At 41.9% G+C, this 22131-nt stretch overlaps 1 protein-coding gene across 12 annotated transcripts in view; it reads left to right on the top strand.

The window, feature by feature from the left end:
* The first annotated feature begins 2582 nt into the window (after positions 1 to 2582).
* Positions 2583 to 22131, top strand: part of Uck (Uridine-cytidine kinase) — a 184675-nt gene continuing 165126 nt past the window's right edge. For 8 of the 12 annotated variants that reach the window (XR_011899294.1, XR_011899293.1, XM_072297161.1 and 5 more), the window contains exons 1-5: positions 2584 to 2807; positions 12519 to 12678; positions 13520 to 13616; positions 19897 to 20042; positions 20754 to 20851. Coding sequence is in view for 8 of the 12 variants with exons in the window: in XM_072297161.1 (XP_072153262.1) it covers positions 2709 to 2807; positions 12519 to 12678; positions 13520 to 13616; positions 19897 to 20042; positions 20754 to 20851 (600 nt within the window). In the remaining 4 variants the exon portion in view is untranslated. Of the gene's footprint in view, positions 2808 to 12518; positions 12679 to 13519; positions 13617 to 19896; positions 20043 to 20753; positions 20852 to 22131 lie in introns of all 12 variants that reach the window. The other 4 variants (XR_011899296.1, XM_072297159.1, XR_011899295.1 and 1 more) reach the window with 3 other exon arrangements.

Below are 22131 nucleotides of genomic sequence, written 5' to 3'. Positions count from 1 at the left end.
TTTTGACACTAACGGCGTTCCATACTTGGTCTACTAGGTTTGGACACGAACGGCGTTCCATAATTTTACACTAAAGACTAGGTTTTCGCACTCCACATAAACGAACCGGAGGTTGAAATTAGTTGAAATTCGACTTCAAATGCGATTTTCAGGTGCGCGATCGGCAATATGGCGGATTTATTATCATAACGTTCGTAAACAACTGGTGCTTATCCCACGATTTAGCTTTAATTTTGCCATTATTCAACATTTTTTACAATCATAATTTTACTACAATTGTTGCTTAAGCACTTTTACGTGATTCCTTCAGTTATATGTGGCTTACTTATCCTTATTTAGCTAAACGTAGGACGTTATTTTCTAGTGAAGGTGTTTAGTGTCAGATGGAATCCAGGCTTATTACTGCTTTTTCAGATAATTCTTGCAACTCTAATCAACATTTTATGACTACAGAAGCAAAGCAAGCAAAGAGCTTTACAGGCTACAATTGAGTAATAGCCTTACCTACCAGTTCATCATCTGCGGAGAACTTTTTTACTGTATCCAAACGATTTGCCTAAGATTTCAAGATAAGGCACCCTGCTTCCCTTTAAGTAGTGCACCGAATTTTTTCATTTCAATCTACCGATTAAATCTAAAATCTGATCCAGTCAGAGCTGCATAGCTCTTGAATTTGTGTGTTATCCGTGTATCTATTTCCTGGTTGTCCTACTGGAAGTGTGACTCCAGCCACAACCGTGACCTGCTGACTTATTTCTTTGATCCAATCTCTAGTAAATGATGACTCAAATTCTGAAGCCATCATTTATTGAAACTAGTTCAAAGTTATTGCTCCAAAGTATCGTCACTCTTCTCATACTGATGCAGAAGGAAGGAGATTCTTCGGTGAGTGCTCTGTGATCCAAGATTTTCAATTTGAGATAAGAATAAGGTTTTTATTGAGGCGTGTAACAATTTTTGGTCGTTGAACCACTTGTCATAATTGAGCTTTGGCGTTAGAGATGCATCAACTGTGGAAAGTGGCTCTGCCTATGCAAAAATATCTTGTGACAGCAGTGAATGTTAGTAAATGCGCTTTACAGATAGACTGAGAGCTCCAGATTCCAATCTACCTGAATAATTAAATTCAGAAGGATTTTTGAATTGAGTTCATATCGAATCTCAGTGGGAGAATAATATACAGTCTAAGCGAAAGAATATCAATGGTAAGGTTGGGTTTGTGTCTTAGATTAGTGAAATGCAATGGCAGGTTCTGAAATCTTGTTTGTCAGTTGCTCTTTACATGAGTCACCTTTGAAAATCAAGTTTAAGAAAAACACACATAGGTAGGCAAACAGTGGTGGTAGCTTGCCTATTTTCTTCCTGTCTTGCTCATGGACTCGGAGAGCAGTCGGAAAGAGGGGTGAGAAACAGGATTTCAGCGCGTGTCTCTGGGAATGTGGAAATTCAAAATTTGTGAAGCGTCACCAGTTTGTTGAGATTGTCACCGTCCGTTGCCTCAAGAGGATTTAGACGCTTCTGCTTCAGCGATACATTGTTGACCTATCAATATCTGCTTATTTTGACCATATCTTGAAGGAGGAATTCCCATAAGTATATCCCGATTCTTTATTTGTTTCACTACAATAATGGCAGACACACAATCTTTACGACAGCATGGAGTGAAAGTGCGGTGCTTTACTGGATTAGCACTCCTACACTTTCAATGCCTATATCTAAGCACCTATTGTAAGATCATTAGAAGCTCAATCAACAACATGATGACTGCGCCTGCCATAATTATTTTTAACATGACTAAAAATTACCTATGGCAACTTTTCTGAACTCAGAATGTAAGCTCGAGCATGATTTGGAGGGTTGTTGAGATTAGGTATTCATTCAATTTTAAAGATGAACGTGAAATGATTAAACATCTACTGTCATTTTTCCAACTGTTGCTCAGAAAGTCAGTACAGGCTTTTCTAGTGAAGATGAAGCCTCCGCTTATATATTGTGGAAAAATTGAACATACACAGGTTAAAAGAGTAATACCTAATAATTTATTGAATCAATTCATAGTGGAAAAATGAAGTATAGCCTGTATAGCTTGTGAAAATGGCGCCAACATGAAATTCAAGTTCAATCGAAAATATGCGCATAAACAGCGCCAAAATCGGAAAGTTTGATTTCCCGCGAAAGTCGGGTTACAGCGCCCGCATAAACCCGACGGAGGAAACTTGCATTACAAACTCGGGTTTCATGAAACCCCGGTTTCGAGCCTCGCATAAACGTAGCTATAGTCTTTGCCTGCAAAAAGTAAACATCGGGATTGGGAACCACTCATTGCCACTATATGTTTACATTTTGTTTCGACATATATCGATATGTACTGGGTGTTCAAAAAGTAGTAGTTTTTTGGCAGGGATATTGGCAGCTTCACGGACGTAAAAAGGTGTTTGCATTTCGGCATTCGGGCACCTTGGAGTATTTTGATGATTTGATGACGTAGGTGGGTACAGCTGGGTACAGGGACGTCCCCTTCACACTGTACCCACCTACGTCATCAAGTCATCAAAAAATTCCAAGATGCCCGAAATGCAAACACCTCCTTTTTTTTCTCTATGCAGTGCGAGTATCAGTATTATTGACAGAAAGTAACTTTCATGGTGTTGGGCTCTAATGTTGGGCTGCAACATCATCAAACGTACCTGTGTTAAACTTTGTATGTCATGGCCGCTGGAAAAATCAATGGAAAAATTGGATTTGAAGGAAAGACTCCATTCCTTATTGGTGTTGCTGGAGGCACAGCGAGCGGGAAGGTAGCATATGTAATACAGATCATTCATCAATACTTATTACCAACTGGATCGCATTTAGCAGAAAGGAACTAGTGCGATTACAGTGTTTCCAAAATCCTGCAACTTCTTCTTTTCTTGTAAGAATACTTTATATATCGACGGTGAAAGTCGGCAATCACATAACTCGTTTGCGGTGTCTGAAAATCTCCGCCTCTACGTCATTTTTTTAAAGGAGAACAAATTGATATTATTTCTTGAAGTTTTTGCAGAATTTTCTTCGCATTGAGAAGAAAAATCATGACAGTTTTGAAGATTGCCGTTGAGTAGTTTTCCATTTAAAAGATAAAGTATGACAGGAAGTCTGCGAGGTCGCAAACTGAGTTATGTGATTGCCGACTTTCACCGTCGCTATGTCCAGTTTCCAAAGGACCTTGCACACTCCTTACGGAAAGTGCACCATGATCGATTTTTAATTTTTTTACTGCAATCAATTCATCTCAAGATGTCAATCCAAAGGGATCATTGCGCCAACTTCTAACGATGCACCGTTTTCGCACGATACGCCTGGAATCCTTCCATTACTCGGCGATAAAGAGTCAAAAAGAACAAGGCAGTCGAGAAAAAGTTCGATGGGAATAAGGATAGATGTAGCATAGCGAGTGTCTGTCTTCTAATCTATTCCTGCTTACTCCTGGGTATATCTCCCTCCCACTCTTGTCCGTTTGACGTTCACTGTTTTTCTCCAACTTTCCTGTTCTTATGCTCCTCACGAATCTGATTCGGATAGTCAAGCTAAAAGGTGTGCAGAATCTGAGATAAGACTGCCGCTCGGTGCTGGAGTTCCCCTGATTTCTTTGTTGACATACAGCGGACTGTTCACTCGAGTGCCGAAATGTAGAATCTTTCTGACTCTTTGTTGCCAAATAATTGAAGCGCACTGGTCGTATTGTGCGGAAATGATGCATCGTAGAGAGTTTGCGCGAAGATGACTTTTGATCAGCATCTCGAGATGAATTGAATGCAATGAAAAAATTCAAAACCGATTGTGGTGCACTATCCCAAAAGGAGTGTGCAGGGTCCTCTACACAATTACTTTTCTTTAAAATGAACAATTTTTTGTTGGGAAGAAAAAACCATTTGCTATTCTTGGAGGGTTTTTTTGATACTCATGAAGAAGCAATATTTTTACAACACGGTAATCATGCTGGTTCCTTTTTGCTTAATGCGATCCAACTTTCTCCTCCTATCTGCACCCCCACTCCATTACTATGCCCTGAGTCAAGTGGGAATAATTTGCAACTGCAGACCAATTTTAATGAAAACATGCAGACCGTGAGAATCGCATGTCTTTAAACAGTAGTGCCACATTGAAGCTTGTTCAGCTCAAAACATCGTCATATTCTCATTTTCAACGTCTCGGTGCATAGTTTATGTGGGTTTGCAATTGTGAGGATGGAAGTTTGTCTGCTTCTAGTGTGTAAGCAGTGTCACCTTAAGACAAAATTTGCAAATTCCAACTAGGACCTGTCGCAGATAATAACATTCAGTTGATATCACTGAGCAAGATGTGGTAGTGTTACCATTGAGAGTGAAAAGGCCATAACGACGTTTCTATGATGTGATGTTCAAGGGTCGTCCATGACTTGCGTAAGGCTCTTAGAGGGGGAGGGGGGTCTCTATTAGCCTTACATTGCCTTACGTGGGGGAGGGCTGAGTGTGAAGCGTAAAAGCACTTCTAAGCGTAAGCTTTGCAGCCTAAATTTAAGGAAAATGCATAAATTCATTTATCATTAGGTTGATAACGAAATTCAAGATGAAATAGAGGAAATCAGCATATCATCGATTGCTACCTAACTGATCGGACCATGCTCCTGTCATTCCTCTCGATTCCCACTTCTACACTCCGTGTGATGATCAGTAATGACTTCATCCTCATGTCAACTTTATACATTTAATTTTTCCGTTATTCCAAAGACAAAAAAATCTTCAATTTTGCTCCACATTGTTTTGATCATTACCATTTCCTATGAACTTACTTGAAAAATTTAGTTTCACTAGTAAAAATGTTGGCATTAAAGTTTCATTCTTTTTCTAATTGAAATAGCAATGCTTTTAGATCTGCAATAATTGAAAGAAGGGGGGGGGTCAGTCGAGCTTTATGTAATTTTCAGAGGGGGGAAGGGATGCCTTACAGTGCCGTAAGAGGGGAAGGGGGGCTCTAAGAATGGGGGAAAATGCGGTACATATTTTATGGATGGCTACTAGTGGGTGAAACTCACAAGAGGAGGCTACTGATTGTCTTCCTCTGATCGATTTCAAATTTGGCAGAGAGGTAGAATAGGGAAATATAAGAACGGGTATTTTTTTTTGTGCCAATGCCCAGCCGTTTTTGAGTCAGGAATTTTTGAAGTTTCTGTTCTTTCGTGTCAGCGACACGCCCAAGTTGAGCCTACTGTGTGTGCACCCTTTAATATGATTTGAGTGGCATACTTCTCATGTGAGCTGGTTGGCCAAACGCACTATGTATCGAAGGATAGAGCAGAGGGGACATAGGGTTACCATGTGACTGTCGACCATCATATGATGCAGGGATATATGTTTTCCAGGGTATTTTTTCAAGTAGAAGCTGAATTTTGTATTAAAAAAACGTCAAAGTCGACAGTTTATATGAGAAATCTTTTTTTTTTTTTTCATCACTGAAAAATATGAAAAAAAGGTTCTTGTGGTATGTACCTATTAATATCACTGGTCTGCACCTGAAAGAAAACCCTGCGCCTGTGATGGTTGATTCCTATGTAATATTTAGCGCTGGTTCCATAAACGACCTCAATTTTTTCCCCATACCCTCTCATTTTCCAGAAAATTAAGATTTTCCTCTATCAACAGATTTTACGATGAAAATTCTATTTTCTGGGCAATTGGTGTGTGACAGGGAAAAACAAATGTTTTCGGATTTAGAAGCCCAAAATACATTCAAGATTATGTGTGGCATACCTGGAAAACGTTCTCCTCTGTATCTGGTAACGAGGTGTTTTCAGTGAAATGACCTAATCCGTCCGTACATCTCAATGTAAAGTTGGTTCGTTTATTTTGCATTTGAAAGGATGGACAAATGCTTTAATTTAAGTACTTAATACAAACTTCACATGGATTTTTAGCTGATAAAGCCGAAAATAATCTTTGTTTTTATTCACAGCTCACTCAATTTCCGCAAAATTGAGCTTCCATAAAACTAAAATTTTCGGTCACTGAGAAAGTCCTTTTGGGGGGGGGGGGGGGATTACTCGATTTTCCAGAAAATCGGCGGGTGATTGAAAAAGCTGAGGCCGTTTTCAGCTTTGTAGCAGCCAGAAATAGTGTTCTGCCTTCCCCCTAAAATTTTAAGAGCCACCTTGGCCGGAAAGCCCAATTTTTAGGGGAGGGTATGGATTCGATCGACATAAATCGATCGAAAAATGAAAACGTGAATCGATCGACATGAATCGATCGACACCGATTCGATCGACAAATTGGTAAAAAACCGGTGTCGATTCGATCGACATGAATCGATCGAAAAATGACAACGTGAATCGATCGACACCGATTCGATCGACAAATTATTAAAAAACCGGTGTCGATTCGATCGACATGAATCGATCGAAAAATGAAAACGTGAATCGATCGACACCGATTCGATCGACAGTTAATTCAAAAACACCCGGATCGATTCGATCGACATGAATGGATCGAAAAATCAAAACGTGAATCGATCGACGTGAATCGATCGACACCGATTCGATCGACAACCGTGAATGGATCGACAAACCCGTGAGTCGATCGACAAATCCGTGAGTCGATCGACAAAAGCCGTGAATCGATCGACAAACCCCGTGAATCGATCGACAAGCCCGTGAATGGATCGACAAACCCGTGAATCGATTGACAAACCCGTGAGTCGATCGACAATCCCGTGAGTCGATCGACAAATCCGTGAGTTGATCGACAAAAGCCGTGAATCGATCGACAAACCCCGTGAATGGATCGACAAACCCGTGAATGGATCGACAAACCCGTGAATCGATCGACAAACCTGTGAATCGATCGACAAATCCGTGAGTCGATCGATTTACGTCGATCGATTCACGTTTTGATTTTTCGATCCTTTCATATGGAATTATTTCCGTTAACCTCGCGCGCGTTCACAAAGAAAGTCGGCGCGTGGTTGCGCCACTGGCGCGAAGCAATTCCATAGCGCGCGACATAGGTATCGCTGCGCGCTGTCAGTGTTCCTCCGCGCGAGGTGTAACTCGACGCGCGCGAGAGCAAACCCGCCGCGCGCCATGTAGGATCGCATGGCTCAAGGTTGTATGTTGCCAAACGTCTTTTTAATTAAAGTTTAAAACCTAACCTAACCTAACCCAACCTAACCTAACCTAGCCTAACCTAACCTTACCTAACCTAACCTTACCTAACCTAACCTAACCTTACCTAACCTAACCTAACCTAACCTACTATTAAGCTAAAATTAAATCTACATTTGGCAGCCGTGTCTTGACCTTGTTAAGGCTCTGTAGCAGCGCGCGAGAGAGATTTTCGCCCGCGCGAGGTATTGTCGTGACCTTGGAGATTTCTTCGCGCGCGGGGAGATTTTTTCACGCGCGCGAAGATTCTTTGCGCGCGCCGACTCAACTGCTCACGCGACGACTCTGCTGCTCACGCGCCGACTTTTTTCGTGAACGCGCGCGAGGTTTCGTGAACGCGCGCGAGGTTTACGGAAATAATTCCATACATTCATGTCGATCGAATCGATTCGGGTGTTTTTGAATTAACTGTCTGTCGAATCGGTGTCGATCGATTCATGTCGATCGATTCACGTTTTCATTTTTCGATCGATTCATGTCGATCGAATCGACACCGGTTTTTTAATAATTTGTCGATCGAATCGGTGTCGATCGATTCACGTCGATCGATTCACGTTTTCATTTTTCGATCCATTCATGTCGATCGAATCGACACCGGTTTTTTAACAATTTGTCGATCGAATCGGTGTCGATCGATTCATGTCGATCGATTCACGTTTTCATTTTTCGATCGATTCATGTCGATCGAATCCATACCCTCCTTTTTGGGAGCCAAATTACTTAAATGTTTGCTTATGGGCCATGGTGAATGAAAATTTGCGGAAGGCATGAATGACTCCGCTTCATCATAACACATCAAAAGGGAAAAACCGGGTTTTAAGGGTACCATGTTTATACACTGTTAATAATATTAAAAATGAGGATGGCAAATATGGCAATGGGTGTTTCTCTCTCCTTATGACATCAATAATTGAGGACAAACCCTAAAATTTGATACAAAAATGCAGGATAGTTAAAATATAGCGGTAACGGCAAGGCTAAAAATGTACCTGATTTTCGCCTTTATGTGCACGTTCGGGTGGTTCTTATTTTTCGACTTTTCGAAAATCAAATGTCTGACCCCTCTAAGAGTTGTCATTTGGTGTGAAAATCGTGCGATTGCGCAGATTTTTCTTACCATGCTCCCCACACGGTGTGCCTTTTTTCTACCTTTAAAATGTCGCTACGGCTTTGAAACTTTTTATAGTAACACATTTTTTAGGGTACTTTACGAAAAAAATAACACAATTTACCCCACTACTTTTAAATTGCCCTCTTCCTCCCATCAAAGTGGCCACGTCGTGCGATTTCGCCGATTTTTCCTAACATTTTCCTCGCACGGTTTGCCTGAACGAATTAAAATTTTTTAACGAATTAAAAGCAATGACGCTTCAGAATCATAAAGTAGAGTGTCTGCCGAGTTATTAAAGCCAAGGAGAAATCCAATTTGTCGAGCTCCTGGAAAATAAAGTCGACTTAAAGGTATTAAATGGCTTAAAGGGGCAACTTACCGATGGTAAATCCCGTGATATCACTGAAAATAAATTTCCTCGATAGTCATAATGCCTAGGTTTCTTGAATATGGTTTTGTTAAGTACCGTCAGTCGGGGCTATTTGGGAAATGCGGGTCTATTTGGGAATTAGCGGATAAAAATAATTGTTGGCAATGCTGTGGACTCCATCTGTCTCATAAAACTATTCGCGTATGGTGGCGCTATCTGCATTAATTCGAGAGCAAAGACATTGAATCACGTAGACCGTGCGTCCGGCTCGGTTTAGTACTGGTGGAGCGAAGCAAGTCTCTCGGAGCCCCATGATGGGCGGGCGGGGAAGGGGAGAGAGCGTGTGTCCCAAGCACTCGAAGAGACTGCAGAGAGGCAATGGAGAATTCATGCCCGCGATCGGTTTTTCACGAATATCTCGTTTAGAGTCCATTTGCAGAGAAAATTCTTAAGAAGAAAAATTTTAGAACACATAATTCTACACCCGAATAGCATTGTTACATTTTTCCGAACTAATTATTCACCGAGGAAGAAAACCTCACAATCCGACAAAAATTCACTGGAGCCGCTACTGCGCATGCGTAGATGTGCGCAACTGGGACACACAAAATCATCGATGCGGGTCGGCGCCACCCATTCATCACATGCGAATTTTTAAAAGTTGCTTCGCCTTTCCGTAACACAGGAAGCACGGTCTACGTGATTAAATGTCTTTGTTCGAGAGTACTTCTACGTCGCCAAATAACGAATCCGATGTTTTCATGAGTGCTAGTATAACAATATTGTTTATCACTACTTTTCGTGATCTTTTGAGGTTATGTCCAACTCTTGCATCCCAGCCGGACCGACTGCTTCATTTGGCAATTTTGATTTTTCCAGTCATTTACTATCATCAAGACTATATCCTGAAAATTTCAGATTTTTTTCATGAATTCTTAAGGAGTTATAAGATTTTTTCTGTGTTGGGGCAATTTGGGAAGTATAGACCCTGTGCGAAGTGAGAAATCAAATGGAAGCCAAGGAGCCATTTAGAAACGTTCCAAAGAGCGTAGAATCTTATCATTCATTTGTTTATTCATTTTAGGTATTCGAAGATATTTTCGGCAACTTGATATACATTTTCTTGAGGGATTTTAAATTTCGTCAATACCCTGTGTTACTTTATAAAAAAATTATATATTTTCATGAATTTGTTCAGTTTTTGTACCCAAATACATTTTTTAAAAATTTAGTCTACCTTCCCAAATAGCCCCCTCCTGTATGAGGTTATTTGATACCAGCTCATAACATATGGCTTTAGTGCTATTTCCCAAATTACCCCCATCAAGGGGCAATTTGGGAAAAATCTTTCAAAATTTTTTACACCCCCCCCCCCCCAAAAGGATAGGTAAAATAAGTCAACCCTAATTTCCTATGCTTTGGGGTCAGAACTTTCCAAAATGCCCTATTGTTTTGAAATTAGTGGGAGATTTCTAGTTAAAAATTCTAAAAAACTGCAAAAAATTTCCCAAATAGCCCCGATTGACGGTACGTCTTTTAAGGAATCGATACACCGATTCGCTTTATCGAATATTCCCGATCTTATAAGGAACAATAATTCTTTTGTTACTCAATACTGCCAAATTGATACCGGAAACCACCAATGTTCCTTGTAAAACCGGGAAAAATCGATAAAGCGAATCGATGTATCGATTCTTTAAAAGACATACTTAACAAAACCATATTCAAGAAACCTAGGCATTATGACTATCGAGGAAATTTATTTTCAGTGATATCACGGGATTTACCATTGGTAAGTTGCCCCTTTAAGCCATTTAATACCTTTAAGTCGACTTTATTTTCCAGGAGCTCGACAAATTGTTTTTCTTCTTGGCTTAAATAACTCGGCAGACACTCTACTTTATGATTTTGAAGCGTCATTGCTTTTGATTTGTTAAAAAATTCTAATTCGTTCAGGCAAACCGTGCGAGGAAAATGTTAGGAAAAATCTGCGAAATCGCACGACGTGGCCACTTTGAGGGGGGCTAGGGGGCATTTTAAAAAAGGTGGGGTAAATTGTGTTATTTTTCTCGTAAAGTTCCTTAAAAAATATATCACCTCCAAAAATTTAAAAGCCAATGCTACATTTTAATGGGGAGAAAAAATTGATGAAAATGACGAAAAAGCGCAATTGTTCGAAATTTGAAGTTCCCGCTTGGAGACTCGTCGGCCCCGGCGGCACCTCTTATGATGATCCGATTGGGCTGAAATTTTTTGTAGGTTCTTTTAACACTAAATGACAACACTTAGGGGGGTCAGACATTTGATTTTCGAAAAGTCGAAAAATAAGAACCACTCTAAGTAGTGGGCAGTGGGCACCAAACCTTTTTTTACATGCTTCGTAATCACGGTACACTCTACTACAGGTATGGACAAAAGGGGTGCCGAAGTGGCAGGGCTGAGAATATAGGCCATCGAGTGACGTCGCAAGTCGTACCATTTTTGCCGCGCAGTTCAACATGAGGTTCTGGCAGGTCTGGTAGCTTCAATAAGCTATCAGATGAATTAAAAAAAATCGATGAAACTCAAAATAACGAAAAACTTAACGAAGAACTCGAAAAAATATGTAACCCGAAATTGACGAGACCCACTCTCAGAACAAAAAGTAAACAAGTTCTCAATATGGCCTTGCAGTCGTACCATTGGACGCTGTCAAATCTACGCGTTTTTAATACTTTCTAAAATTCCATTTGTCCATACCTTTAGTAGAGTGTACCTTGCTTCGTAATCACCTCTGAGGAAAACTAACGTGCTCTAAGAAACAGACGCACGTTTTGCACATGCTCTAAATTAGGAATTGAGGGGCTTGGAAGACAAGGCGCATATGTGCAGTTTTTGAACAGATTGAGGTATTGATGAACTCAAAATCTTGCTTGAAAGTATATTCTGAGAACAAGTCATAACTAAAATTCAAATTTAAAGTATCAAAAAGTGAGTAAAACTTCCTTTCTGCGGTAAGGCTCCATGTAATTTTGAAACTTCAAACAAACAATTCTTGAAGCTGCACTTATCCTCCAAGCCCCTCAATTATTCCCAACAACAGTACCAAGCAACAAGTCCACGGCATTTCTGGTCAATCCGCTTATTTAGAATATCGTCGCCCAAGTACTTCACATTGCAAAAATTGCCTGTTTACAACGGCCAATATAGAAAGCTATTGTCGATAAAAGCAGTACTTCTGACATTGGCAGTAATATATTTATTTTTTTATCAGATCGAACGTTATAAAGAAAAATCTGGAAATTGAATGTTGGCTATAGTTTTCTATTTTGCAAAAAAACACTTCATAGCCCTGATGCAGCAGACTTTAAATTCAGATTCTACCACCCAAAAATATAGGTCGGACAGCCAGTGGTCTAGTCACGTTTTTCCAGCAACAATCCACCACTGCTTGGACTAATTTTTCCTTTCCCTCCCAAGTAAATTTCTATATCTGTCTGCTGTATTATACCTCTAAAGTTTATAAAGCACAGATTGTCTGCCAATTTATTAAGCTCTTTGATGATATCGATAGTTTTAAAAATTAGTTATGGTCCTCTCCCAAAAATTAGTCATGTCTATCTCACAAAAATTGTGACTATTTTTCTCAACCTAATTAAAAATCTCTCGCGTCTATTATACAGAGAATTCTCATGCTGAGTATATTGCTTATCTAATATTCCTCAGAGAAATAAAAGATTTGTTTAGATTTCATATCCTTGTAATCACAAAGTTCTACGCAACATTCTAGGGTGGTTCATTGCTGTGACAAGACCTTTTATTTATTTATTTTTCTCAAAGTTCGATTAAAAATGTTTTAAAGAAAACTTGTAATATTTCAGTCTACAGTTTGCAAAAGAATAATGGAACAGCTTGGTCAAGTTGAAATTAACCAGAAAGAAAGACAAGTGGTGACAATCAGTCAAGATAGTTTCTACCGAGAGCTGACGGAAGATGAGAAAGTTAAAGCGGTCAAAGGACTTTATAATTTTGACCATCCAGGTACAAATTCTCTTATTTTCCCTGCTGAAAAAGTACTAATATATGTGATAATTTGGATGGTTGGATCTTATGAAAATTGACCTTAACCTCATGGTTCATGATAATGATTATATTAGGATTAAATATTACCTAATGGGATGTTGAGTAACTCAGCTTCAAATTGAGACTACAAGGTGAGAATGTCAATATAGAATTATTTCTGTAAACAAAAAAAAAAAAAAAAAAAAAAAAAAAAAAAAAAAAAAAAAAAAAAAAACCAACGTGTGAGTAACTGTGTGTGTACTTATACAAGTTTATCTTGGTGGCCGGCAGTCAGGTTGAGAGACCGAACCTGAATGAACAAACGATCTCATGAGCTGTTTAAAAGTCTCCTTGCATTAGATTTCAATCGATTCAAAGCTTTCATTTTTGCAAAATAAAGAAATACAAGGAAACAAATGCTTGGAAGCTATTGAAAGTATAAAATAGAAGCAGTTAGTTAAATCATTTGTTCAACGAAGTCAGTTTTGCTTACTTTTCTGCCTGTGCAAACTTGGTCTGCGGTTACTGAGAAAAACTACTTGCAGACACAGGGAACTGAAAAAAGTGTATTACAAATTACGCAAAATGCGTACTAAGGAATAAATTCCAGACATTTTCGACATGCCCAACGTGATTTTCGTGCGATTTTACACGTACAAAGTAGATAGTTTCAATTATAAAATAAGATTTTAAAGCATATAAAACACATCATTTTCTGACATTTTTTCTATCATTATTTTATGTTTTCAAGGCAGTAACGCAAGTACTCCTGCTTTTAATTCAATTTTGGTTTCCTTTTATGTATTTCCTTTTTTTTTAGATGCCTTTAACGAGCAGTTAATGTACCAAACCTTGAAAGATGTACTCGCTGGTCAACAATGTAAAGTTCCAGTTTATGACTATCTCACCAATTCAAAGTACGTATCTATCTCTCTTTTTCTCTCCTCAAATCGCTGGGCTCGGTAGGTAATGCAGATTTGTTTCGAATTCATACTCTTAGGCGTTATCTACAGTTTCATTTCTATGCAATCCGGCTCAGAAGCCACATCTGTGTCGGTGACATCGTGATTTTCCCTCTTTCTGCTCAGAAGACTTTGTTGGCTTGCCGGCAAGGAGTCTATATGAAGTCAGCGGTTTAAGTTGAAATTTGCTTCAAAGAATTGGTTATTATCTGCATCTGTGTCGAAAAGAGAGGGGTAAGAGGACACAACTGCCGGACTAAAAATCGATTCAACCCCAAGAAAGGCAGTGTCAAAACATTCATATTTTACCCATGTGAAACTTTTCTTGAGTGTATTTCGAGAATCCCATAAAAAAACCCTACCAATGGTGCTGTTTGGACGGCAATAAATTGAAGAACAAGACTTTATTGAAGGACGACTGATCATTGTCGTTGAACAAAAATTTATATGAGTCGTCTTTGCATTTTTAATAATGGCCTCTAAAAATTGTATGAAAAAATATCTGATGATATTCTTTTAATTAATATAGGAAAATAGTGACTTTAAGAAATTGCAGTGGAGCTCTATGTTTTTGTAGTTTCACCATCAATAAATAATCATAAATCAATTTATCACCTCCCTCAATGCAACTTTCAAGTATGAGCAGTGAATTATATCGTGGGAAGCACGCAATATGGATTCAGGTCGTCCTGTTATGGGGATAGCCCTCAAGCGTCTCAATGCTGGTGATATACACTCAATACCAAAAAGCATAGTGTAGACTGAAGTATATCGAATCTTTCCGACTGGCGACTTGGACTGTCAACCGTTGGAATTCGGCGGTTTACCCCGAATCTCCACCGCGGCGGTGCATGTTCGGGGATCGAGCACCTCAACGTTTTCATGTAAACAACTAAGATGGCGGCGCATATTGCGCGGGTGTTTTGAATTTACGGATCGCGGGCAAGATCCACACCTTGAGCGGACTTGAAGCAACCACGTACTTAATTGACATTTACATTTAAATGTTTTTTCAAGTTAATATTAATTCCTGATAGTCGAATGAAGGAATCAAGGAATGAAGGAAGTTTTCACCCGTTAGGACCAAAGTTGCAATGTCGCCGTTTATCATTGCATTATAGGAGAGAAAAAGTAGCAGCCAGAAGTATGAGTCATGAGCGACCATCCTCAGTAAGTAAGTAAGTAAGTAAGTAAGTAAGTAAGTAAGGCCGGGCTGGCCGGCGAGGCGCCCTCAAGGGGCCAAGGCAACTGGCAACTGCCGTCGTGCACCCCGAAGTTGGACCGTACTCCTTAACTTATCTTCGTACTATTGACACATGGAGTATCAATTATATTCCCGCAAGGCTCAGCGGCCGTCTGATAGCCAACGGAAGGTCTTATCAAAGACTGTGGCAGACGCTGCAGAGCACGGACTTTCGGAGCACGGCCATGCCTCCACCGAGTTGGACTGTGTTGTTGCAATCTACACTGATAGGTAGCGCTGGCAGTCGCGCACACTACGAGTGATAACCGATTTTTCACAACCCAGTCGAACAGTGCAGACGGATTACTTACTGGGTGACTATGTCCCTCCCGCACCCTGTAACCTCGAAGGGTCAGGGTATTGGAGTGGCATAGTCATCCACAGTCACGATGACTGATATTTGAGTGTCCTCAAATATCAGTCACCTCCGGGGATTGAACCCGGGACCTCAGTGCTGGCAGCGAACTGCCTTGACCACTACACCACTGAGGCTGACTGCCCATCCTCAGTATCCATTCCTTATTTTCAGAGATTTTTTGTCATCACTTATCAGAGATGCAAAATGAAATTTAACATGATATGAAAGTTCACAGATTTCTAAGGAGGAGTGTACACCACTCGTAAAATTATCTTAAAATAAAATTAAGAGTTTGACTCTTCATTTTGTTAAATATTGAGATTTTACTGATTCTACGCATTCCACGGCCTACTGAGCCTATTGCAGAAGTTCCACTTTCATGAAATTTTACCTTATATGAAATTGCATGCAATTTTGCATCTCTGTTCATCATGGAGCCCATTCAGCAGGCTATCAAGACTGAGGCTGCTTTAAAAATGTGAATGGTGCAAGCAAGAAAGGGGTTGGGCCTCTAGGAGGAACATATTTTTTCAAATTAAAATTTATCACAAGGGTGAAAATTCTCACTCATCAGGCAAATAGGGATTGTCCCCTCCCCCTTATTCAGTGAGAGTACTAAAATTTTTCTGGGACAATTTTGGTCAATTTCACTGTGAAGTGTGAGTGTCAGCAGCGCCCAACTCCCTCCTCCCAGGCACAAGACCTCTCCAGTTAGATTCCCCGGGTCCAGCTGAAATAGCACAGCTACATTTAATAATTCAATCTAATCTCTCAAATCTACGTTTAGTTGTACGTTCATGGTAGACTTCAGACTTCGGTACTTGTCTGTTACGCATTTGCAAACATTTGTTTTTTTTTTGTAACTGTCTTCAAAACACCAGCGTCATTGTCCGGTGGATTTTCCATCAGAGTCTACACACTTGGACTCATCACTGACCAATTTCTCTGGAATATCTAGCATAAATGGTTAAAATGTAGATTTCACTTTGCAGATAAAGTAGCTGGGGGCCTAAGAAAAAAATTTTCACTTATATTAACTTCTGTTAGGAGTCAATTGCCTGCATTAATTCGGGTTTAAGATGTTTACAAATCGAATATTATTGTAAGATTTCACGAGAGAACGCATTGTACATTCAGCCTAATTGGCTGCTGACCTTAAAAGAAGCATGTGGACTTTAGGTCTGGCTGTGTTATGAGAGGCTGCGCAACAGAATCAAATGATTCTCTTGAGATAAATTCCTTCCCTCTAAACTAGAAAAGCCATTGATTCAGCTTTGTTCTGACCCCAACACGAGTAAAACAATCAGCCCAACAGGCAGCAAGCGTCATGAGATATTTAGGCATTTATCCTCTCTGTTATTTGCACTTGGTCTGGAAAATACTGAAATAATCGTTTATACTGCTGAGAGCAATGGAATTTGTTGGATGTTCGATGTCTTTTGCAAATATTGACACATTATGGCAAGAGGCCGGTGTTACCTCTGATGCATCAACGAAGAGGTATCACAAACAACTCCGAAGTTATAAGTTACAAGATCAAGCAGCGCTACTACATTTAAATTTGAGAATACTAGATATTCGTACCAATTAATCAGAAACGTTTGGAGACTTTTATACGTAAATTCCGGTGGAAAACCCACTTCATGAAGACATTAGAACAATGAACAAGTGGAGTGAAACAGTTGCAAAAATTAAAAATAAACAAATACTTATGTTCGCGTAGTCGTGTAATGGTGAGCTTAGTTTATTGAGGCTAAAATGGGACGACTGAAACGATTTAAATTAAATTAATTTGGAATTATTATACTATAATTGACCAGCCATGCGACCGTGCGAGAAGGTGGTAATGATAATTTCGTAAACAAATATGGCGGCGGTCGGTCACAACGTTGCCGAACCCCCGAAAACGCATCGCCGCGGTGGAGATTCGAGGTAAACCGCCGAATTCCAACGGTTGACCGTCCAAGTCGCCAGTCGGCAAAACCCGAAGTATATCTATCTTGTAGAAAATGTTCCGAAAATCCGCGTTCTTCAGTGTCTGCCACAGTCGTGATGAGACCTACCGTTGGCTGTCTTATGACCACTGAGCCTTGCGGAAAAATGTGATGAAGCATCATGAGATTTAGTTCAGGAGTACGGACCCACTCCAGGGTGCACGACGGCCGTTTCCTTGGCTCCTTGAGGGCGCCTCGCCGGTCAGCCCGACCCTTACTTACCTGCCTGCCTACCTACCTACCTGCCTGCCTGCCTGCCTGCCTGCCTGCCTGCCTGCCTGCCTGCCTGCCTGCCTGCCTGCCTGCCTGCCTGCCTGCCTGCCTGCCTGCCTGCCTGCCTGCCTGCCTGCCTGCCTGCCTGCCTGCCTGCCTGCCTGCCTGCCTGCCTGCCTGCCTGCCTGCCTGCCTGCCTGCCTGCCTGCCTGCCTGCCTGCCTGCCTGCCTGCCTGCCTGCCTGCCTGCCTGCCTGCCTGCCTGCCTGCCTGCCTGCTGCCTGCCTGCCTGCCTGCTGCCTGCCTGCCTGCCTGCCTGCCTGCCTGCCTGCCTGCCTGCCTGCCTGCCTGCCCTGCCTGCCTGCCTGCCTGCCTGCCTGCCTGCCTGCCTGCCTGCCTGCCTGCCTGCCTCTGCCTGCCTGCCTGCCTGCCTGCCTGCTGCCTGCCTGCCTGCCTGCCTGCCTGCCTGCTGCCTGCCTGCCTGCCTGCCTGCCTGCCTGCCTGCCTGCCTGCCTGCCTGCCTGCCTGCCTGCCTGCCTGCCTGCCTGCCTGCCGCCTGCCTGCCTGCTGCCTGCCTGCCTGCCTGCCTGCCTGCCTGCTGCCTGCCTGCCTGCCTGCCTGCCTGCCTGCCTGCCTGCCTGCCTGCCTGCCTGCTGCCTGCCTGCCTGCCTGCCTGCCTGCCTGCCTGCCTGCCTGCCTGCCTGCCTGCCTGCCTGCCTGCCTGCCTGCCTGCCTGCCTGCCTGCCTGCTGCCTGCCTGCCTGCCTGCCTGCCTGCCTGCCTGCCTGCCTGCCTGCCTGCCTGCCTGCCTGCCTGCCTGCCTGCCTGCCTGCCTGCCTGCCTGCCTGCCTGCCTGCCTGCCTGCCTGCTGCCTGCCTGCCTGCCTGCCTGCCTGCCTGCCTGCCTGCCTGCCTGCCTGCTGCCTGCCTGCCTGCCTGCCTGCCTGCCTGCCTGCCTGCCTGCCTGCCTGCCTGCCTGCCTGCCTGCCTGCCTGCCTGCCTGCCTGCCTGCCTGCCTGCCTGCCTGCCTGCCTGCCTGCCTGCCTGCCTGCCTGCCTGCCTGCCTGCCTGCCTGCCTGCCTGCCTGCCTGCCTGCCTGCCTGCCTGCCTGCCTGCCTGCTGCCTGCCTGCCTGCCTGCCTGCCTGCCTGCCTGCCTGCCTGCCTGCCTGCCTGCCTGCCTGCCTGCCTGCCTGCCTGCCTGCCTGCCTGCCTGCCTGCCTGCCTGCCTGCCTGCCTGCTGCCTGCCTGCCTGCCTGCCTGCCTGCCTGCCTGCTGCCTGCCTGCCTGCCTGCCTGCCTGCCTGCCTGCCTGCCTGCCTGCCTGCCTGCCTGCCTGCCTGCCTGCCTGCCTGCTGCCTGCCTGCCTGCCTGCCTGCCTGCCTGCCTGCCTGCCTGCTGCCTGCCTGCCTGCCTGCCTGCCTGCCTGCCTGCCTGCCTGCCTGCCTGCCTGCCTGCCTGCCTGCCTGCCTGCCTGCCTGCCTGCCTGCCTGCCTGCCTGCCTGCCTGCCTGCCTGCCTGCCTGCCTGCCTGCCTGCCTGCCTGCCTGCCTGCCTGCCTGCCTGCTGCCTGCCTGCCTGCCTGCCTGCCTCCTGCCTGCCTGCCTGCCTGCCTGCCTGCCTGCCTGCCTGCCTGCCTGCCTGCCTGCCTGCCTGCCTGCCTGCCTGCCTGCCTGCCTGCCTGCCTTCTTACGAAGGAAAAAAAATATCAACAGACGACGATTTCGATTCTGTAACTTGGCTTCTAATGGAAAAATGCCGACAGTTAACAAATTTGATATTTTAACATAGCTTTAAAAAAAATAAATCAGATAATGCATACTCTTGTACATCATGTTTGTCTGTGATCTGTCAGGTGCCTCGATGCTACCATTTAAAAATCGGCCTTTAAATGTATGTGGAAAAATACATGGACAGAGTTGAGAATGCCAGGTCAAACGGTTCTCTTGGTGGCACAGTGACCCTGGAGCCGTTCCTGTCAAAAAATGAGCGTTTTGAATTTTCAAATTTTTGGGCATTTTCGAGTTGATTTATTAGTCGTTTCCTATGCTCAATTAATTAAAAAAAAAAAAAAAATCCAGAGATATCAAGAGTATTAATCTTATTGATCTACACCTAATTTCTTGTGTAGGTAACAGGCCCATTCCTTACTTAGCCAACTTCCTTGATATTTTTCAACTTTGAACATATTTTTCACGAAATTAAAAATAATGTCCTCTCATTTTTTCAAATCTTAATATCCTTCTACTTTCAAAATTTTCCTGAAAAATTACATTGTAACTAATGCTCTGACTGTTCATGTGTGCCAGGCAGCTTATTTGGTTCTTTATGTGGCTCTCCCTCCTTCCCATTTTCCTATCTATAATTTCATTCATAGAAGGTTCATTTCCCCATTTTTGTGATGTATTATTTTTTGATTTCCTTCGTTTTCCAGGTGTAACGATCAGTTCATCACAATCTATCCAGCAGATGTTGTTTTATTTGAGGGTATCCTTGTGTTTTACTTTCCGGAAATCCGTGACTTATTTCACATGAAACTGTTTGTTGACACGGACTCTGACACTAGATTAGCTCGAAGAGGTATGAAAACTGATGGAATACTTTAAAATGAATGATCCCCTCATAATGCATGGATCAAGAATTTAAGGAAATAAAAAGCCATTAGAAATGATTGGTATTGATGAAGAAACACACCTTACTGATGTTGGAGGTATAGATTTCATTGACATAAATCGATCAAAAAATAAAAACAAGAACCAATCAACAGCAACTCGACTGACAAAATTTGATCAATTTACAGGTTTGTCGATTGAATCTCTGTTGTTCAAATCATTGTCGATTGGTCTGAATTTTTATTTTTTGATCGATAAGTGTTGATGGAATCCATACCCTCAGTTCCAATCGGTGTCGATGAAGTTGCTGTGGATCAAGTCCCTATCAATCAGTCCAGGTTTTTTTATTTTTGGATGGTCTCATGTCGATCAAATCCATACCCTCCATTGTTGTTGGCACTTTGTTAGTATTTACATGTGTGAAACCCAAATTTTTATTGCTTCCAAAAATTCCTAGAGAAGAAGCCAAGTCACGCATCCTTTTTTCATTCGAAGTCAAGTTCCTAATGTACTACTTAAGCATGTTGTAAGTCAAATTGGTCAATGAAATTTAAAATCTTATTTCTTATTAAAGAACTAGCAGGAAACCCCCACAATCAGTAATCATCGTGATTAGTGATCAGGTACAAAATTTTGTCTCCGGATTTTTATTTTCTTTTTCAAATTTCTCTTTTTTCAGTTCCTCGAGATATTAATGAAAGGGGTAGAGATATAAATCAAGTTTTGCAACAATACATGAATTTTGTCAAACCAGCCTTTGAGGAGTTTTGTCTTCCGGTAAGATGTTTCATGCAAAATATTCCTGTCTAATTGAAATTTTAAACAAGTCGGTCGTTTAAGAATTATGAGTTCACGAATGACGTTTCCAATGCTCGTGCTGGGCACTGGATGATGTTCTCCCAGTATAGTGTAAAGTCTCCAAGTTCGTACTTTAATTCTATTTTTTTAAATTATAAGGGTTCGAAAAAATGAATGATAATTTAGGTATTCCTTTGTAACCACTGCAGTCCTTTTCTTTAATTATTGTCCCAGTTTGATTGTTGCCATCTTGAAGTTTTGTGACGTCAGGCAGGTACCAGTTTTGCCAGGCGACTATCGAATCTATAGCGCGTAGCCGGCGCGGTGTAGCGCGTGTTTCAAATCTTCGCCTGTTCTCATCAAGATGAGGATGCGAAGCATTGTGTGATAAGTGAGATGAGTTATAAATTATCCGTCACATCCCTTCATAGGAATGTGCCTGTTCAAGCTGAATTCAGTTTTTTATTTCTGAATGATGAAAGAATCTCAAAGGATCGAAATATGACTAATTCTTACCGACAACTTGCAAGATAACACCCTGATGAGGTCCTGTCTCCTCTAATTGAGTTGTGAATTTTTCCAGTATCATTGCAATATCAGTAGGTAGAGTACCTATTAGTGGCACCCAGTGTCACTGTATGTCATACATGTTTGATGTAGGTAATTCTCATCCAAATAAGAGAAGAATACATATTTACCTTCATTACCACCAAGTAGATGAAAGTTCCACTGTGAACTTAGTTGGCCAATAAAAATGCAAACAACGAAGCAATTTTTTTTTTTATTTCCTAACGCTAAATGGTAAGAATTCCAAGGCATAGTAAAAACTGTATTTATCATTCCTCAATCAATACAAGGTTGACTGTTCCCATGGAAATGATAGTACATTAGTTGGCTTATCTATTTTTCTAAACTTAAGATTAAGTTGATGAAGGTAGCAGGTTATCGTCAGCAAGAGCTGTTAATATATTTAGTTTAGAATGGTCTATTTTTAATTCTTCCAGAGGAGCATTATTAGTATTTAATACAAAACTCTCAGGGCTCTCCGTGATACTATGCCACCTCTTATCAAGAATGTTTATGCTAATGTTGTTGCTATTATGGTGATGGAAGAGATAATTTTGGTAAAAATCGGACAAATATGTGGATGCCAAGTTTATAAGACAATCTCGCAAACCAAAGTGAAAATTGTTTTATGCCACTGCAATTTTCAGCCTCGCGCTAGGTTCTCGCAAGAACGTTAGCACAATACACTAATC

Source organism: Bemisia tabaci, chromosome 2 (genome assembly GCF_918797505.1).
Source record: "Bemisia tabaci chromosome 2, PGI_BMITA_v3".
Lineage (NCBI taxonomy): Eukaryota > Metazoa > Arthropoda > Insecta > Hemiptera > Aleyrodidae > Bemisia > Bemisia tabaci.
The sequence above is the reverse complement of the archived record's forward strand: the minus strand, read 5'-3'. Positions and strand labels throughout refer to the sequence as shown.